This window comes from Ostrea edulis, chromosome 4 (genome assembly GCF_947568905.1).
Source record: "Ostrea edulis chromosome 4, xbOstEdul1.1, whole genome shotgun sequence".
In the NCBI taxonomy this organism is placed as follows: domain Eukaryota; kingdom Metazoa; phylum Mollusca; class Bivalvia; order Ostreida; family Ostreidae; genus Ostrea; species Ostrea edulis.
In genome coordinates this window covers 27,057,484-27,072,638 of record NC_079167.1, presented here as the reverse complement: position 1 = coordinate 27,072,638, position 15,155 = coordinate 27,057,484, and the positions used below count along the sequence as shown (strand labels likewise).

General features: G+C 35.4%; 1 protein-coding gene across 1 annotated transcript; it reads left to right on the top strand.

The window, feature by feature from the left end:
• Window positions 1-2,241: 2,241 nt before the first annotated feature.
• Window positions 2,242-9,583, top strand: LOC125669676 (chitotriosidase-1-like). Its single transcript, XM_048904390.2, has 12 exons — window positions 2,242-2,424; window positions 2,525-2,576; window positions 2,769-2,958; window positions 3,190-3,442; window positions 4,106-4,209; window positions 4,593-4,719; window positions 4,898-5,086; window positions 5,209-5,328; window positions 6,904-7,049; window positions 7,148-7,245; window positions 7,602-7,946; window positions 9,252-9,583. The coding sequence occupies exons 2-12, from the start codon at window positions 2,525-2,527 to the stop codon at window positions 9,452-9,454; spliced, it is 1,827 nt and encodes a 608-aa protein (XP_048760347.1). The 5' UTR covers window positions 2,242-2,424; the 3' UTR covers window positions 9,455-9,583.
• Window positions 9,584-15,155: the final 5,572 nt, after the last annotated feature.

The window sequence follows — 15,155 nt, the reverse complement described above, 5'->3', positions numbered from 1 at the left end:
ACATTTGATAACTGACCATTTTGGCTCCACCCTGATACCAAAACCCCTACCACTGGGATCATCAAATTTACAATTTTGGTAAAGGACTACCTGCTCTTTCTAAATATGAAAGGTAAAGATAACGAACAGTGATCAAACTCATACAATGGAACTCTATAAGAAATACAAAATAGAGAGTTGGACAAACACAGATCCCTGAATATACCAGAGGTGGGATCAGGTACGATGGAGGAGTAAGCATCCCCTGTCGACCGGTCACACCCGCCGTGAGCCCTATATCTTGATCTATTCAATTTCAATTTAGTATCAATAACACTAGAGAAGATGCTATTTAAATGTTTTACACATAAACACTATATACCAAGTTTGGTCCCACCCTGCACTCAGAACTTCTACACCGGGGATCATAAAGAAGGTATAACCGCTCTACATCAATATGCATTTAATTTTTCTTAAAGATATGCAGTTGTAGAGAAGACAAGTTTTGAATATTGGTCAACTCTTGGCAGTTTTTGTCCCGCCCCTAAGGCCCCAGGGGCGCATAAGCCCTGAAATGTACAAGAAACATTTAACTGTCAGGTGATGCGCTATCTATTGATAGTTACAAAATTTACATTATAAGATACTAGTTGTCGTGGATCTGCAATAAACACAAATTTCTCAACAGTTTTGAGTTCGAACAATATCAAATTAAAATCAAAAAAGGTGTTGCACGTCCCATGTTAATTTTCCTAAAGGCGTTGCATGATAGATCGAAAAATTTAAGTTATTAAAATATATGATAAAATCAATTGGAACGTATGTCTTGATTCAATAATATTTTAAAACAAGTTTAAAGATGTGTATTGACAAAATTAGCCAAAATATTTCGAGTTTAAATCAAGCAATAGGCGATTCATATGAATTTTAGCGTTAACATGGAGGAGTATCCCCTAATTTCAGAAAAACTGCCTCCGTGAAACAAATTTGTTTTAGCATTAACATGTTCTTCGAGTTTTCCTCTAAAAAAAAACAACTGTCGCTTTGAAATTTTGTTTCACGAGGGCGATTTTTTGTAAATTTTAAAAAATCGAAACTTCACTGGTATTATTTTCAACTTCACCTGCACGTTAATTTTCGTTAGTATTGTATGGTCTACTGCGTGGTTTAGTGGATAAGGTCGTCGAATCTTATATGTAAAGATGTTTTCTATTTTTAAAACGACCGGGTTCGACTCCCTCACAAACACATTTATTTTTCATATTACGTTTTCCATCTAGATTTGTTTTTCTTAATTGAAACACGCTTCTAGTTTTTATAAATGTTTCATGTCAAATCTCTGTTTATTACCATGTACCGAGTTTGAATTAAGCTTCCAACCTGGACACTGTTTAGTTAGTGAATAGGACTCTCAACAAACACGCCAAATACAGCACGCAATACCTGTGTTTTAATAGTCAAGGCTGCTAACGAGAACTTGTATGTTTTTCTGAATGAAAGTTGTTGACAAAGGCATGGTGCCTTTTACGAAAAACCGTTGTGAACTTTGCAAAGCTATGGAAGAAAAACTTTAAGGCCAAACAAGGTAAATAACCATTAAACAGATTGAGTTTATATGTATTCCAGGAGCAAATTGCTATATGTTGAATCAATTTTTACGGGTGCATGTACTCCGAATAATGTTGAATTTTATTAATGAGTATTAGACTTTCCATATTTTGTTTTGTGGCCAGAGTCATGTACAGTTGCCAATTGTTGGTTGTAGAAAATAACACATACGAGTATAAGAGCATTTGGACTGTAGTATTATAGAATATTAAATATTTGATACACTCGTAACATGTAACCGTATACATTGTATCTGATACTCGGAAAAAAGAAGGCAATTTAATTTTCACGATTTCAAAGCTAATGTTTATACTACATGTATTATGTATTGACACATAAAATGTATTAGGCTTGCCCCTAGTACTGGGGAATCCTTCAAGTATTTAAATGGCAAATAAGCAATGAGTATACATGTAAATATGAATGAAGTTCAGTTCTACGTCACGAATGCTGGCACGGAGCTCCGATTGGGGGAAATTCCCGATTCGGTGCAACACCCTCAAATTTCTAATAATCTATCAAAGTTATAGTTAAAGTTGATTTAAAGTTAAAAGTAGAAAATTAACTAATCTTCTATATTTAGATTCGAAACTTTTCTAAACAAAACTTCTTATTGTTCTTGAGCAACCCTACACATCATGACAATCCTAAATTGTGCAAGATCTTGCACGATCCTTGTAAAGTGGAACAGTTCTAACGATTCAGAAAACTGTACACCTATTCAAAATAAATAACGTTAAAACTGAATTCTTTTCTGGCTTTTATCTATAAGACAAATTCGTTATCAGAGAATATAGACGTACATGTTACGAAGTCATTCCAGATCATAACGCAAAGGTAACCTTGGTCGTATTTTTCCTATAGCCTTTTTCATACAATTGTAAATTCATTATGTTACAGTAACGTTCCAGTATTGATTGATGTATTTTATCACTAGATGATCCAGTTATTGGTTTCCCTGGTGCTGTTAACAGGGATTTTTGAAAATGGTGAGATTGGTTTAGAATTTAAAAGAAATTATAAATTCATGAGGTAAAAGAGATTAAGTGTGTCTTCTTATGTGACATCAACAGTCACAATACCCAACAGGTATTCAATATTACCAGCCATATATACCTATCATCACAAACTCATAATGGGTTTAAGTTTTCAAAAATTAAATTTACTTATTTTAATCACAGCTTCTGCATATCGGAGAGTTTGTTACTATACAAACTGGTCACAATACAGAAATAGCATAGGAAAGTTCTATCCTGAAAATGTGGACCCTACCTTGTGCACGCATCTCGTCTATACCTTTGCAAAACTCAATGGAAACAGGCTGTCACCCTATGAGTGGAACGACGAGAGTACACCATGGATGAAAGGAATGTCTGTATAATTCTTATAAACATGAAGCTTTCATATAAATATGATACTGACTAATTGCAGAAGTAAATATCTTAAGCATTACTGATTAGTGATAAGGTAATCATTGTTTTAAAAACCAAATATAAATGGCTTCTCTCTCTCTCTCTCTCTCTTCTGTGTGTGTGTTACACTATGAATTTTATTCTTCCTACTTACTAGTAATTCACTCATTCACTTATTATTTCCTTTTAGGTATGAACGCTTTAACGGTCTAAAGCAACGAAACCCATCCCTGAAGACTTTACTAGCTGTGGGCGGATGGAACATGGCGTCTGCTCCATTCACAAGAATGGTTGCCACCGACTCCAGCAGGAGAGAGTTTGCCACCTCCACAGTGCAGTTCCTGAAAAAGCACGGGTTTGACGGTCTGGATATGGACTGGGAGTACCCCGCCAACAGAGGAAGCCCACCACAAGATAAACAAAACTTTATTGAATTACTGAAGGTTAATTTTAATTTAGTATGTTTGCATGCATGTAATCGAAGATTTTCGGGCCTTTTCGACAAATGTCGATGTTTTTCTGCGCGAACTTCAAGAAGTTTACGAGAATTTGTAAATGTTAAGGTATTTCTTCCTGAAACACTATATCTAAAAGTTACAGTCGTTTATTAGTAAATTTGTTGCCAATAGTAAGAATAAGATGCAACATTACGAGATGATAAGAATGAAAACAGCAGCGATGTCGACGAAATCGATTATAACACTATCATCATGACCATGATATTAATATGCATAATTTGTATGTAATGATTAAGAGCAAATGGAGTACAATACCTAAACCGTTTTGATACCCGTTTGCCACAAGTTTTGTGAATGATGCAGTTCAATATAACTCCTATTTTCGCCTGCATTATCATATGTCCCACAAAAATAGAACAATTCCAGGGTCAACTTACTAGACGGTTTACAAACTGCGTTAAATAACCGATTCATCGCTGCGTTCAGTCAAATGATGTCGGCAGATTGTTTGAATGTAACAGTCAGTTTGTGTGCACCAGTTTACTCATGAATAAATGTTACATGTATCCAACGTAAATGATATTACAGTGAATATTGTGGTCATATCTCGATGTTACTTATTGCGTTTTCGCATGTACCTGAACATAGATTCTTCACAACACCTTTGCCAGCCAAGGACTTCTACTAACGGCTGCTGTTCCTGCCGGAAAACCTAGAATAGATACAGGATATGATGTACCTACCATGTCTAGGTACGAAATACACGTCTTATAGAAATTTAATAGCTACATTAGTATACCACATGTCTATTTATAGCTTTTAAGATTAGTAGGATCTTCCGTCATTATGCTATGTTCTATAGGTAATTTTATTAACAAAACCATATGCTTTTTTACCGGATTTTCCCCGTCTTTCCCATCTCAAAAACTTAAAAAACAAACTTTTAACATTAGAACTATTATTGTTGGAAAATATAACATATTCTTTAATTTTTTTTTCTTCTATTGTTTTAATACAAATAAGTAAGTTTTAGGTTTCTACAAAATTATGAAAAAACAAATTTCATCTAATCATACAGAGTAGAAGCTTTCTGAGTTTTTCATTGGTTTGCTGATATATCTTTATTTTAAACAAGATATGTGGACCAGATCAATTTGATGACCTACGATTTCCATGGCGGTAGTTTCGATAGTAAAACTGGCCATAACAGTCCACTAAAGGGTCACCCACAGGAAACCGGAAATGACGCCTATTTTAATGTCGTAAGTGTTTTAAGAAAAATAACCCTTCTCACGTGCAGTTTCATATCAGCAGAAATTTCAAGCATTAGTAATGAATTACAAGTATAGATAATGTAAGTATACTTACTTCCCAAACAAATCTGTGAATGTTTCGATAAAATGTGCATAATATCGTTCTTTCATTGCATCTGTTTTCTAGGAATGGGCATTAAATTACTGGCTCCAAAAAGGGGCCCCAGCAGCAAAAATTAACCTCGGAATGCCCTTATATGGCCGCTCGTTCACTCTGGCCAGCACCAGCAACTCCGGGCTCTTTGCTCCTGACAGAGGTGCCGGAGGTCAGGCGGGACCTTACACTGGGGAGGCGGGATTTATAGCCTATTACGAGGTAAGATGAACCAAACCCCAACATATCATAAAAGATTTCAACAATCAGTTTGAATAAGTAAAACTTTAAAAAAAAAATCTGATGAAAATTAGTAAAGCTTTAAGCTGTAGTGTATGCTTTAGGTATGTGACATGCTGAAATCAGGCGGCGTGAGACACTGGATTACGGAAATGGAGGTTCCTTATGTAGTTCGGGGAGATCAGTGGGTGGGGTATGATGACGAACAGAGTCTCCGATACAAGGTAACATTGCCCTCACTACCATTAATATCTAGTCTGTGTGAGTTTGTAATATTTCCGAAGGAAATGAAACATCCGCACATATTTTAAAAATGAATATCGATGGCTCGATGTTCTTGATCTCTCAAAGTGAAATTCTCATCCCCACCCCACCGCCATTTTTACTGTAATTAACTTTTTTCTCGAAATTCCAAATGACTCATATTAGCCTGCTACCTTTACATGTATATTAGTATCCGTATCTTCGTTATATACAAAGTTTAGATCCCGTGGGGATAAGGGTTAGAATAGGTCCTCTGTACCCCTTGCTTCTCTATATGAGTGAACAATTCTCGAGAGGGATGTTAAACAATATACCGTCAATCCTTCAATACAAAGTTTTGAATATTTTGATAGAATCCGTGCTTGCGTAAGCAAGTGCATCATACTGAAATGCAGTACATGTATATGGCGTAATTATCAGTGCCAAATTTACGAGACACGACATAGTCCAGACTTTTTGCTACCCATCATAATTTTATTGAGAAAAAATTAAGACGCATATGATGGGTTTTTGTCAATATTTTGATCTCTTATATTCATATAGAATTATAAATATCAGCCTCCACATTGTTGGACATATACTTAGCAAACCGGATTTCCTTTATTCCATTTCAAGTTGAAAGTTAATCACATGCCTTATGCGTATTTTTAACTTCCTGTTTCCATCTTTTTTCCGGATAGTTATGATTTAACCTTTGGGGAGAATTTTAATGCTTGGGTGGATTAAAAGCTTAATTTTGAAATATTTCCGTTTCTGTTCCGATTTTTAGAAACACCCTACTTGAACCGGTCTTGCGCTGTTCAAAGCACAGAGCGTAAACGACAATGCACTTAAGGGAATCAGATTCGATTTTCAGGTGATTCACATGTGTTTCCGGTCCAATGCCAACTAGTGCTGACTGTGTTACAAAAGTAAATACATCTCAGAAAAGTCATAGACGGCCTCATAACTATTAGTTTTATATCTACTTGTACTTATTTCTTTTCCTTTTTCTCACGTTTGTGATGGATAACACATTTGGAACTGCTGGTAACAAACTTAGCAGCATTGAACGTTGTTATTGTTGCCAGATTAAAGTAATGTTTTATGTAAATGAAAAAGTTAAGGTAACGAAAAGTGATCAGTCTCATAAATACTACGAAGAATACAAAACCGAGAGTGGGACAAACACGGACCCTTGGTTACACCATAGGTGGAGTAAGCATCCCCTGTTGGCCGATATCACCCGTCGTGAGTCCTATATCTTGAATAGGTAAACGGAGTAATTCATCGTCAAAATCATATGTAAGAAATTTACACGCTTAGCGCTATGCAACACCTTTAGTAATCAGATAGTTATCATTTTCATTTTTCCATTGCGTATTTTAGCACCACCCAGTAGTGATTTATATCATCTACTTCCGTTTTGTTTAACACACGATCTACTTCTGTTTTGTTTAACGCTCGTTATACATACAAACAGGGGATAGTTTATGAAGAACACGTATTCCATTCTTTAAACCCTTGGATATACGGTAAATGTATCTATTCTATAGGTAGACCTCGCCAAAAGCAAAGGATTGGGAGGAATTATGGTGTGGGCCCTAGACCTGGATGATTTCACAGGCAGTGGATGCGGGAAAGGAAAATATCCCCTCTTACATGCCATCAATGATGAACTCAACTCGAACCTGGCTCAAACGTAAGGAATGAAAGGTTTTCATACATATACAGTTTGTATCTATAAAGAAATCCACTCCTTACCTTTCGTTAATTTGGGGGAATTCATTTTTTTAAAAGCACGACACGAAGCCCCATGACAACAGTCACAACAAGAGCCACAACACACAGATTGACCACCAGACCATACCAACCCACAACATTCAATCCTATCACTGGTACGAGTTCGTTTAGTATGATAGTTTATTTGATTTTCTTCATGGATATGCAACATAGTCGATCCACAGCAATTGCACTACACGAGTACAATATCACTAGACAAAATATGCTACCCCAACGGCTATTTACATACAGGGACATTCCCTAATAAGTTAATAAGTGAACATAACAAATATTTTGTGGTTCATCTCTGAAAATGTTTTGTATGTGAAAAAGTTGGCAGTGAAATGATGGCAATATATTAAAAATTCTATGAATGTTGTTTATCGTTCTGGCGAGAACATTTCAGTTTCATTTAGACACCAGTATCTTCTTAGTCGCATTCACTGATCGTTAAATTTCTGTCATTATGTAGCATCTCCAACACACCACATTTCTACAAGCCATTCATTCAACTGTAACGGAAAAGTGAGTGGATTCTACGCTGATCCAACCTCATGTACTCACTATTTCATCTGTGTCGGAAGTAATAGCTTCGGGGTTGACTGCGCCTCTGGTCTTCACTTCAACGACGCCACCAAATTCTGTGATTGGCCTAACAACGCCCACTGTCACCTACAACAGTCGGTTGTGACTACTGCCAAACCAACCCATGCCCCCGTCGCAACAACGCACCGACCCCAGACTACACGCCCATTCTATTACTTTACAACACGACCGACATCTGCAACCACACCACCTAAAACCATTCCAAATTTAGGTACCTTTTATTTTATTTTCCAAATACGTCGAATGCAGACACCTTTCGAAAATGGTAGAAAGAAGTCTTTGAAATGGGAATTGCGATTGATATTATGATATATCTGTAGTAAACGTTATCTCTCAGCCCGAGTCAGCCGTGCAGGATAGCTTTTTATGGGAAAGGCCAGGACTGCTGGTGGACTCGCAGTAATTCAAGTGCGCGGTGCACTGTTTTTATCGCTTGTCTTTGCATTTATATCTACATGTAATTATAGGGTTTACATCTTCTTGTACCTACGCAATGACATTGATCACATTTTATACAAAATCTTATCCTACGTTTTTGGGGTTCTTTTTTATTTATTATTACAAAAGGCTCAACATAATCCTGATTTGGAGTTTGATTAATACAAAGAAAATATTCCTATGACATTTAATTTAAGGAAATGAACCAGCAAGTTGACAGAGCTTCACTCCGATTCTTTTGTTTATATATCAATAAAATATGTTCAAACAAACCCCTTATCTATTGACAGTAGAGACCCATCTGCCGTTAGGTTAGTGTCATAACCATATTGATATAATGCTGCATTTTTCACCACCTATCGTCAACCTTTTACATGCAGTTTGTATTCCCCCCAAAATGATTGTAAGCGTTTTATATTTCTTTATTTTCCGTTGAAGTAGTTCATATATTTGGTCATTCCATCCTCTTTGAACTTGTGCTTTGTCGATTTTCCTTATCGCCCTTTAACATCGATTTGATTGGCCAATGACTGGTTGTTGAACAAAACTTAAATTCAAATTTCTCTCATTTTGTTCTCAAACAGGCCTGGTGTTTGAGGCTTTCTCTCATTTCAATAAAAATATATGCAACTAACCCACAGATCCTGGTAATCAACTGCGTGACATGGAATCGTAGCTAGTTCATTGTGGCGAGGAATTCGCAGAAAAACCGACCCGAAAGATATTCCAAAATCAGAGGCTGTTTTGGAACTAGTTTAGCACTTTGATATGCGGCGTTATTGGATTAAATAAAAAATGACATGTAGTTCGTTCAAAGATTATTTATAGATAATATCCAGTGCATTAATAGCAATTAACTAATGGCAGCAGTGCATGTACCGTTGACTTAGTGTATTGCGTGTCTTTGAAATAATCAACATGAGAAAATTTAACTAGTTTTCATATGAAAAATGCTTTTCCAGTTTTCTAGAAACCCCGACCCATCTTTAAAAGGCTACTTATAGGTACACCCTTGACCTGTTTATGGAAAATATTGTGTCAATTAAGAATACAGTGAGTTCAAATTCTAAATTTACAGGTGCAAGTGCGAATGCTTTCTGCCATAACAGAGCTGACGGTTTGTACAGGGACCCATCAAATTGCGGCATGTTCTACCAGTGTAGCATGAATTTTGGATTCTACGAGCCCTGTCCGCCCGGATTGGTATTCCACGAATCTCTCTCTGAATGTGACTACGCTTACAAAGTTCCTCAGTGTGTGAATTACCACTATCATCCATGAAGTATAATCAAGTGATTGTGGGTAGTCGTTTGACTATTGTTAATTTTGAAGTGAAACTTCGTAAATCGCTTTGGTTTGAAAACAATACACATATCATGTCAATAATCAAAATAAAGGAATATTCATGAAGGGTTTTTGGCTGTTTTTATTCCTAGCATGGGTTGCTAATTCGGGATCGGGCAGCAGGCATAGCCTATTTAAGCCCTCTCCCTACAACAAGGTCAAGTGTGGAATGGAAATACAAGGTACACACATATACAAATAAATAACATATACACCAGAGAACAGTCACATGAATGTGCACATATATATAAATAGCAATAGACAGACTAAGAAAAGTTTCGATATATGCACACATACATATGCACATATACACATATATAGAATGAGTAAACAAAAAGAATAAAATGAAAAGAAAAAAAACCAAACAAATAGATTGAGAACTGAAAAATATTTATACAAATTGAAAGAGAATGAAAGAAAAGTAAGGGTATATACATGTAACGTACAAAAGATAAAAGAAAAGAAAAAAGAGAAGGGGGGGGGGGGGCAATGCCGGTAAAAGGGAAAAAAACTAAATACCAAAAATAGAAAATTGAATAATAGACAAAATATGAGATACTTAAAAGAACCTATTAGTTTCCAAGATATACTTTTGAACAATATCAAAAATCTTTTCATTGTATTTATAGCTTAAACATTTTTCACCATATAAAAGTAAATTTAGTGTTAAAGAAACAGAAAGTTGCATTTCATAGACGAGATTAGTTTAGTTCTATGGTCAGCAAACTCAGGACATTTGAAGAAGAAATGAAAAGAATCTTCAGTATGATGGCCACGCCTATCACAAGTAGCACTATCTCGTAAGAAGTGGGATTTAAGATCTGCATTTAAATTACTTGCATTGTTTCTAAGTTGACAGTGCACAATGTTACCTTTACGTTTACTGATATTAAAAAGTGTATTGGGTTTTAGTCACATCGGTAGTTTTTACTACGCCTTGATATTTGCTAATTATCCATTTATGAATTCTTTGTTGTCAAATGAGTTAGCATTCCAATATAATCACTTTAGTAATATACATGTACTAGTACAGTATTTCGCAAGTGGCGGATCCAGTATTTTAAGAGAGGAGAGTTACCTTAATTGAATAGTACCTTTTTCTGCCCACAGGGGCCAATTACAGTCCTCTAAATGGCACAAAGTAACATTGTTTTCCTCTGAAAAACATTTCCAACTCGAGGATAAATGGGTCTGCAAACGCCTTACCCCTTCTATATATTTTGTTGAAAATGCATCTTTGACTGTGTTTTAAAATGTCAGGCTTCATTAAAAATATGACTGTGTAGTCTATAGTATTTGACTATACATGTGACCTTCAATTCCACATTTAGAAATATCAACGACGTTTTATCTATTAACAATAATAACTTTCATTCATATTTCAATTCGATATATTCCTGTGACCTCGAAATAAGATACCACAGAGTCGTCCACTTCTGCTTCATACTTAGATATTTTATTAAAAATAGATATTAACGGTAAACTAACAACTCAACTTCATGATAAACGGGATGATGTCAGCTTCTCCATTGTCAACGTCTCATATTTATGTAGCAATATTCCATTATCACCTGCATATGGTGTTTATATCTCTTAACTGATACGATACGCAGGAGCTTGTTCAGTTTTTAAATCAAGGCAGACTACTGACAATCAAGTTGATGGTGCAAGGATTTCAACAGTCTCGTTTGAGGTCAGCATTTAACAAATATTATGGTCGTTATAACGATCTAGTTCGTCAATACAACCTATCATTGTGTCAAATGCTGTCTGACGTGTTTCATACCGAGTTTAGGCTGTTCTTGGCACACTGATTTTGACTCAGATAACTCCGTTTACCTGATCAGGATATAGGGCTCACGGCGGGTGTGACCCGTCGATAGAGCATGTTTACTCCTCCTAGGCACCTGATTCCATCTCTGGAAAATCCAGGATCCGTGTTTGCCCAACTCTCTATTTTGTATTGCTTATAGGAGTGATGAGATTGATCACCGTTCGTTATCGTCACCTTTCGTATATATCAAAATGTAATGATTTATTAGAATGGTTCGTAATTATGGTGTTTGAGTGAGTATACATGTATATCAAAATGTGGTGCTTTATCAGAATTATGTGTAACTATGATTGATTGGTTGATTGTATATTGTTTGACGCCCGTCTTGAGAATTTTTCACTCATATGGAAACGTCACCATTGTCGGTGAAGGGCTGCAAAAGTTAGGCCTATTTCTTTAACTATGATGTTCGACTGTTTGTATATGTATGTCAAAATGTGATGATGCATTAGAATTGTGTGCAACTATGACATATGAGTGTTTGTACCATACCAGTAGCTCTATACACTATGCTTGCTTTGTTTTCACCAATCGTGTATATACAAAACCACACTTTTTGTGACCAATATCGGTTGATAACAAATCATATTCACTCACTTCCAGCTTCTCTTAATTACAATTCTATAGAATATTTAGAAATAAAACTGTTTTACATAGATAAACAAAAAACCACCAATCCACCCACAATGTTTAACAAAGTAATCATCGTTCATTACGGTACTGAAAGAAGAAAAGAAAAGGATTGTCAACGATAAAAGAAAATATATCTTTCATAACCGTGTTAAATTAAAAACAGATTCTCTCTCTCTCTCTCCCTCTCTGTCACACACACACACACACACACACACACACACACACACCCTTTTTCTTCGGGGAAATGGAACTTGAAATTCTCCATATCTCCCATCTAATTAAAATCAAATCTTCTTTAACCGTTACACTCCAGTATAACGGTTAGAGAACATCTGATTTTAATTAGATTGCCATCTCTCATTCCACAAAAATCTGCTAAGACTCCGCTTCTGTCAGACATTTACTTGGATATTCCAATGTATTTGAAAATGACTAAGAGTAAAGGTACTGTGAGTAAAAATTGCCTCAGAGGCATCTGGATCCATGGATCTACGAAAACAGGAGTAATACATGTAATGGTAGCACGTGCTTCTTCTTTCTTTGATGATCTCCACTCCAAATGAGTTGCGCTATAGATTGTAAAAACCAAATAACATTGAATAGTTGACTTACTAAAAAGTCTTGCATAATTGGAAAAGGTGAAGATAACGAACAGTGATCAATCTCATAACTCCCACAATGAATACATGATCAGATAAACGGAGCAATCCGTCATCACAATCAGCATGTAAAGAATGGATTAACGATTTGGCATGAAACACGTCAGACAGCACCCGGCTTAGTGACATGCTGTATTGGCAAACCAGATCGCCATAACGACAATAAAATTTGCAAAATGCTGACCCCAAACGAGACCACCGAGACCCCCGCAGCACCAACCTGCCTGCCACCAGAGTATTCATTTGTATATACATGTCCAGGTTCCGTGTTTGCTTAACTATCTATTTTGTATTGCTTATAGGAGTTATGGAATTGATCACTGTTCGTTATCTTCACCTTTCATTAGGAAATTCCACTTCATAGACATTTCCTCTACAACTGTAAGCTGTAAAAAATCTGAAAATTCGTCAATTTCGACTTCATGTATATGATTTGATTGAGATGGAATATATTATATCGCAAATTGTATTTAAAGGGCGTACATGTACAAGTAAAACTCACAAAGGTAAACCTCAGGATCAATCTCATAAACATCAAGTGTTTGTGTCAAAATCATTTCGTTCATAGATTCCTCAGTCTTAACAAAATCCCGCTCATGAGGCAACAGTAATTTTTTCACCGTCTTACTCCATAATGATATTCGCACAAACACCCAAGCACATAGTGTTTTCTTGAGAGAGAGAGAGAGAGAGAGAGAGAGAGAGATGAGTGTAACTATGGTGTATGCACATGTATATCCAAATGTGATGCTTTATCAGAAATTTGTGCAACTCTGGTATTTCACTGTTTGTGTATGTATATAAAAATGTGGTGTTTTAATCGTTTTTGTATCTAGATATCAAATGTGCTATTTTATCAGAAATGTGTGTAACTATAGTGTTTGTGTGTTTCTACATTTCTATCAAAATGTGGTGCTTTATCCAAAATATATTTCTAACTATGGTGTTTGATCAAAATGTGCAGGTTTATCAGAAATACATGTAGCTATGGTGTTTGTACATGTACATTAAAAATTAAAATGTGATGAATTTAGTAGAAATATGTGTAACTGTGTTTGTTTATGTATGTGAAAATACGGTACTTTATTAGAAATGAGTGTGATTACGGTATTTTGAGGGTTTGTACATTTTTATCAAAATGTGGTGCTTTACTCGAAATATAATTATTTCTAACTATGGTGTTTTTATCTGTATATCAAAATGTGGTACTTATAATGGGAAATGTGTGTAAGTATGGTCTCTGAGTGCTTTGGAATGTCAACACGTGGTGCTTAATATTACTGACGTCATGAGGGAACATAAGGAGGGAGCTAAAGGGTGGATGTGTCCCTGTTTCGCCACGATAATTCTCTCACTATCTCTAATGGCACTTCAAAGGTTATTGTAGATGATAAAGTAATAATACACAAAATCATTGAGCAGTTTCACAGATAAGACAAACTTATTCAAACATTGGAATTGTTTAGTGGTGCTGAGTGAGGTAGATTTTTGGATTATTATCACTGAAATCTCAAAGGTTGTCGTCATATTGAAGATTAATCACTGTCAAGAGATGTCAGTTTTAATCGGGCTTGTTTCCTCACGTCGATATGGTTGATAACTAGAAACAATAGTCATGCTTTTCCCATTGCAACTGATCTGTGATCTAGGAATTCAAGATGTACGTCCTTGATCCAATAATTATTTTTGTGCGTTGATCAGTTTTCGTTTAATTTTACTAATAACAATAAAAATAATCTTAAAACCAGTACATAACAGTATTGTCATTCTAAACAAGTTTCGAAGCATAAAATTATTCATAAAAGCAGAGTATGTATACACCTATGTATGTATACACCTAATTTTCTTCCATGACAACGGATCCGTAATCCAAGGATTAAAATACATGTATATGCCTTTCATCAATTGCATGCAGTGCTTACTTTGAATTGGTTTTGACAAAATATCGAAAAACACTAAAATGAATTTGAACCACACAGACAGCAGGTGCTCATGCTAGACATGTTTGCAACCTGAAATTAACCTTCATATAAGAAAAAGTACATAAGATTTCATTTTGTTTGCTTATTTAAAGAAATGACGACTACATTTTTTAAAGGAGATTTAGTATTTATGAAAAATTCCGATCATTTCGTGTAATGATTTTTTTCCGTCTTGGCAAATATAAATGGTTTAGAGGTTAGGTTAAAAAAAGGTTATCGATAGTACACTCCAAATTCGTGAATACAGGTCACATAGAAAATTATTTACTTATCGGTCACGTCAAAACGAACGATTTTCTACAATCCCATAAGGAAATTTTAGGTCTGTATAATCGCACTTATAAGAAAACTTGATTTAAGAAAAGAACGGTCAAATATGATTGATGGACAAGTTTGTCTAAATCCATTATACTTTAATCTTTATAAATATTTTAGAACCCTTACTGGACCTCAAACACTATTTTCCTACCCAAGAGGTCAAATAAAAACATTAAAATAATTTCCATATGTAATCGTAATGTAAATAGTGT